We start from the raw sequence: 5,173 nt of genomic DNA on the forward strand, positions 1-5,173 counted from the left end.
TCTTACATGCTCACAGCAGCATGTCTGTGGATGTATTGGCAGTAGCAAGTCTCAGTACTTGCTCTGCCACAGCAGTAGCAGCGTAGCAGATCTATTCCGCCAAGACCAAATACATTACCATTGTCATGTACATTACCATGCCAATCCCTCCGAGAGTTGTCATGACAGAAATATATATATATATATATATATATATATATACACACACACACACTGTACATCTAAATAGAAAACAGTTGTTTTGGGTCACACTTTATATTAAGGTTCAGTTTTCGCCATTAACAAACCATTAACTATGACTTCTGCCTCAATAAACTCCTAATTTGCTGCTTATTATTTGCGATAACCAAGCAAACCAGTTTATTTAAGATAGTTGTTAAGTTTAGGTAATGGGTGGGATTAGCGATATATATAATATCGCTAATAGCCAAATCTGCATACAGATAACACTAACTGTATTTATGTTCTACTGTTAGTGTTATCTGTATGCACCAAGGGTCTGAGAGTAACGCAATTTCAATTCTCTGTGTGTATGTGCTGTACATGTGGAAGAATTGACAATAAAGCAGACTTGACTTGACTTGATAATATGGTCATGCAGAATATGTGCTTTATCAGTACTAATAAACAGCCAATATGTTAATAATAGGCATGCTGTTAAGCAACTAGTTAATAGTGAAAATTGGTCCGTTTACTAAAGTGTTACCTTAAATTGTAATAATATCCCACAATATGACTGTTTTCACTGCAATTTTGATCAAATAAATGCATCCTTGGTGGTTCTATATACTGTTGAAGTACACTGACACAAATGCATGACCAAAAAACACAATATCACCATGGTGTATGTAAAAGTATTGCCATGGTATCATGGGTAAAAAACAGCGTCAACACTGACCTCCACGTGTTTCCTGACCCAAGTAGCCAGTTCTAGTTACCCATAATGATACATATTCATTCCCTAGCAAGAAAATAACTGTAACATAAAGATGAGAAGGACCAGAATCCGGGCACAGGTTCAAGATGGTGACGCTGGTGCCCTTCTAAAGCAATGGAGGAGGAGTGCGCAACGCAGAGCAGAGGAGAGGGAGGGAACCTGCGGCATTCAGTAGCCCAGAGACAGTTTATTCCGTAGCGGATTTTCATCAACACTGCAGTTTATGGGAGAGCGAACGAGTACGTGTTTATTTAGTTCTCAGCGCGTAAATTATGTAGAATAACCGCGCAGGTGCGATTTTATTGCAGTTATATAAAAAAGCTCCGGTGACTGCCTGCGTTGAACTTTAAATAGCGACTTTAAAAGTGAACCGTAGGGGTCTTAGAAAAACAATTTGAATAGAAAGTGTGCTAGGCGATGTAGACGCGTTAAAACGTCCAGAACTGACTGTAATTTTGGATTAAAGTCCATCATGGAGGTCCGCACAGCGCTCACGTGTGTTTTGTTCAGCGTGCTTCTGTGGGCAGGAGACGCTCAGCACTCGGTACCTGATTCAGGTGAGTCGTTTCACTCACGTTTTCATTCGGAGCTCAGTATGAGATTGTACTGAATCATATACTTTTATTCAGGACTCGGTACATAATTTACGCGAAGCACATGTTTTAATTCGGAACTTGGTGTCTTGATTCAGCGGAGTCATCTGAGTCAGGACTCAAAACCAGAATGATAGGCTGTTTTGCTTCAAGTAAGACTCAGTATGTGATTTAGGTGAACTATATTGGACTATATTGAAACACATTGTTTATGTCATTTAGGTGAACCATTACAGTTCTCTATACCTGATTCAGATGAATCACATAGGTTTATTCAAGACTCCGTCGCCTGATTTAAGTGAGTCATGTCTCAGGACAGGTGAGTCATGTAGGTCAGTACCTGATTTAAAAGAGTCATAATCTTTTATTTAGCAAAACAAAGAAACTTACACTCTAAAAAATGCTGGGTTAAATACTACCCAGTGCTGGGTAAAATAGGGACAAACCCAGCAATTGGGTTGTTTTGACCCAGCGGTTGGGTTACTACCCAGAAGGTTGGGTTAAAACAGCCCAATTGCTGGGTTTGTCCCTATTTTACCCAGCACTGGGTTGTATTTAACCCAGCATTTTTTTAGAGTGTACATAGTTATTTCATGTTTGCGAATAGCGGTTGCATATTAACTCATGTTAACATGTAGAACCGTATTAAAGTGTTAACAATTTATTTAATAATAAGTCCAGAACAAACATGCAAGTTTAAATAATCATTGCTAATGTAAATCATTGACCAATGAGTTAACGTTAAACTTAATATGGAATTATATTCTATTTAGTTCTAGTCTTGAGTAGATAAAGAACTTAAAGCCCTTTAAACAATAAATGAAAGAAGGAATATGGAGATAATTTCTGATAAACATGACTGAGGGAGCAGCAGAATATATACATTACAAACATGTGAGCTAGACAGAAAACATGTGTAAACGCATTTTGCTTCATGCAGCGTGTCAGGGGATTCTTGTCCTCTAAAACAGTGGTTCCCAACCCTGGTCCTGGAGGCACCCCAACACTGCACGTTTTGCATGTCTCCTTAATCAAACACACCTGATTCAGGTCATCATCTCATTAGTAGAGACTCCAAGACCTGAAACTGGAGTGTCAGAGAAAGGAGACATGCAAAATGTGCAGTGTTGGGGTACCTCAAGGACCAGGGTTGGGAACCACTGCTCTAAAGCATATGGCCCAAGTTTAAGTGACCCGAGCAAAAGAAAAATTGAAAACAGCCAAATACTTCATAGTATTTGTTAGTGTTGCAGTAAAGCATTTTCTCTCTGGGTGTCATCTTATATATTTTGTTGTGTTAAATCAAATTTTATAATTGAAGTGACTGCATTAAATTTTCAGATCTCACAAATGACAGTGAGTATTAGCTGTATGAATAGAACTGCAATAACTTGCTGTCAGCACATCGCTGACATACATATTGAGTGAGGCGAGTGAATTAAAGGACTCTTCCTGACACTCACTAATGTTAGGCTATCAACCGCTCTAGGGTTATGAGAAACCTATTAAATGCCAGAAAATAGAGGTATTGTGTACATTTTGCTTCTGCTGATGTCTGTCATGACAACACACTGAAATTATGAAACGCATGATAGAAGATAAGCAACAGAGGAATTTATGCATGCACTGTATTGAAAAGCACTCACTATTCACTACATAGTGGAAGTCACATACAGTAGTTATATGAGGAACGAGAGAGCCAAAATTATCATATTTGACCACAGCTCCATACAAGATTGTGCACTTTGTGACACGATTTTAATCACTTCATGATTTTAATCAGATTGCATGCAGATTGCCCATGGTTCAGATTAGGTTTCATGATTTTCTGCTATGCAGACTACAAATCCAAACAGATTTGAGTCAGATATGCCACAAAAAATACATTTTAGTCAGAATTTCAAGTTGCACATGGATTTTTATATGGATTTACAAAAATCTTCATGTGTCTTCATGTGTTTAATATGGAAGCTTGTTTCTGCTGCGGGAAGGAAGTGAAAATGTAATTGTGACTTTTTATCTCACAATTTAGGCTGTTTTCCTTGCAATTCTGAGTTTATATCCCACAATTTTTCCTTAAAATAAGTCAGAACTTACCACAATACAAACATAGAATTGTGAGGCACAAATACAGAACTGTAAGATATAAACACAATTCTGAGAAAAAAAGTTGAGAGATGTTAATTTGGTCGCAATTGTGAGACATAACCTCATAATTGCAAGAAAAGAGTCAGAATTGTGAGATAAAAAGTCCTTTTTTATTCCATGGCGAAAACAAAAACAAACAAACAAAAAAATTGTGAGATGTAAACTCAGAATTCATTGAAAGAAAGTCAGAATTGCAGACAAAAATATAGACAGAATTCTGAGAAACAAAATGTCAGAATTAAAAAAAAGTCACAATTCTGAGTTTATATATCGCAATTCTGCGTGTAAGAGTCAGAAAAATAGTGAGATAAGTCGCAATTACTTTGGTAGAATACAAGCTTCCATAATTTACTACTGTTCAGACTATAAAAAAAGAAATCAGATAAGAATCTGATATGCCAAAAAAAACAATTTTTTTGCTGCCTGTTTGAACAAAACCATAGACACACCAACAGTGACTCACAGAGAGTAATTCTGGAAGAGCCTTGAGCATTTTGGCTTTGACTACAGGAGTTTCTGTGCAAAGTGCCACCGCACCCTGCTTCCAAGCGGTCTGGCAAAGGTCAATTATTTAGCAGTCACGGGTTCAAGTGACCCGATGGGCTCTTTTCTCTTAGCAAAGCAGAAGAAAACTATGCAAAGTATACACACGGTTTTAGATTTCATCCGAATTCATTGGTGAAACAGGACTTTTGTCACCAAAACGGGGCTACAAATATTTTTGCAATAGTGCAAAATGCTTAAGATTCACAAGATTCTCTTGTAATTCGATTCAAATTGGTTTGGACGCCTCCAGATCTTCTCACAGGACTTGGGTGGGCGACTTTTTTGGATTGTCTTAGGTGGCAAACGCTTGGCTCTCTGAGGCCTCTCGCCCACTCGCTCTCTCTTGCTCTTTTCTGCACACTCGCTTTCTTCCTCTTCAGGGGCTTCTGGAAAAGCCTGTACATTCCTTCTTTTACTTCATATGGAACAGCCAATTCTCACCTCCCCCCCTTTTCTCCATGCCCGCCCGCCCGCTCGCCGTCGTCCGTCTGCCTCCCGCTTGTAACATCCAGTAGCAGGGCTGTTCCTTCCCCCATCTGTTTATGTTTATCATGCAGCTCCAGGTTGGAGGGCATCTCTGCCAGGAAATTCCTGTAACGGCCAAATCAAATGTTCCATCTCCTGAAATATTGTGAAGCTCCCAGTTCTTCCTTATGCTGATAAATACTACTGTTTTCTTATCCTTATTTTTAGCATCTACCGTTCAAGCCCACTTCCTTCGCAAATGACTAATTTCCTCACTCGATTTCACACTTATCTCCGTTTGGCCGTTCTTTCTCAGAGTTTCTCCCAAGTATATTGTGTTCACTATAAACATTTAACAAGTTTGTGGTCAGTTAAGAGGGAGTGCGTGTACACGGCATCCGAACTTGTAAAAACTTGTTTGTCAACTTCCATCTGAAGCTGTGAAACTGAATTAATAAGACTGAAGGTCTGCACAATTTGGGGG

General features: G+C 38.7%; 1 protein-coding gene across 1 annotated transcript in view; it reads left to right on the forward strand.

Moving 5' to 3' along the window:
• The first annotated feature begins 1,084 nt into the window (after positions 1 to 1,084).
• LOC107664184 (von Willebrand factor A domain-containing protein 1-like) overlaps positions 1,085 to 5,173 on the forward strand; it is a 16,432-nt gene continuing 12,343 nt past the window's right edge. Inside the window, exon 1 of the mRNA XM_016454663.1 lies at positions 1,085 to 1,494. Coding sequence (XP_016310149.1) covers positions 1,410 to 1,494 — 85 coding nt within the window. The 5' untranslated portion in view covers positions 1,085 to 1,409. The remainder of the gene's footprint in view (positions 1,495 to 5,173) is intronic.

Source organism: Sinocyclocheilus anshuiensis, unplaced genomic scaffold, assembly GCF_001515605.1.
Source record: "Sinocyclocheilus anshuiensis isolate Anshui unplaced genomic scaffold, SAMN03320099.WGS_v1.1 scaffold67, whole genome shotgun sequence".
Classification (NCBI taxonomy): Eukaryota; Metazoa; Chordata; class Actinopteri; order Cypriniformes; family Cyprinidae; genus Sinocyclocheilus; species Sinocyclocheilus anshuiensis.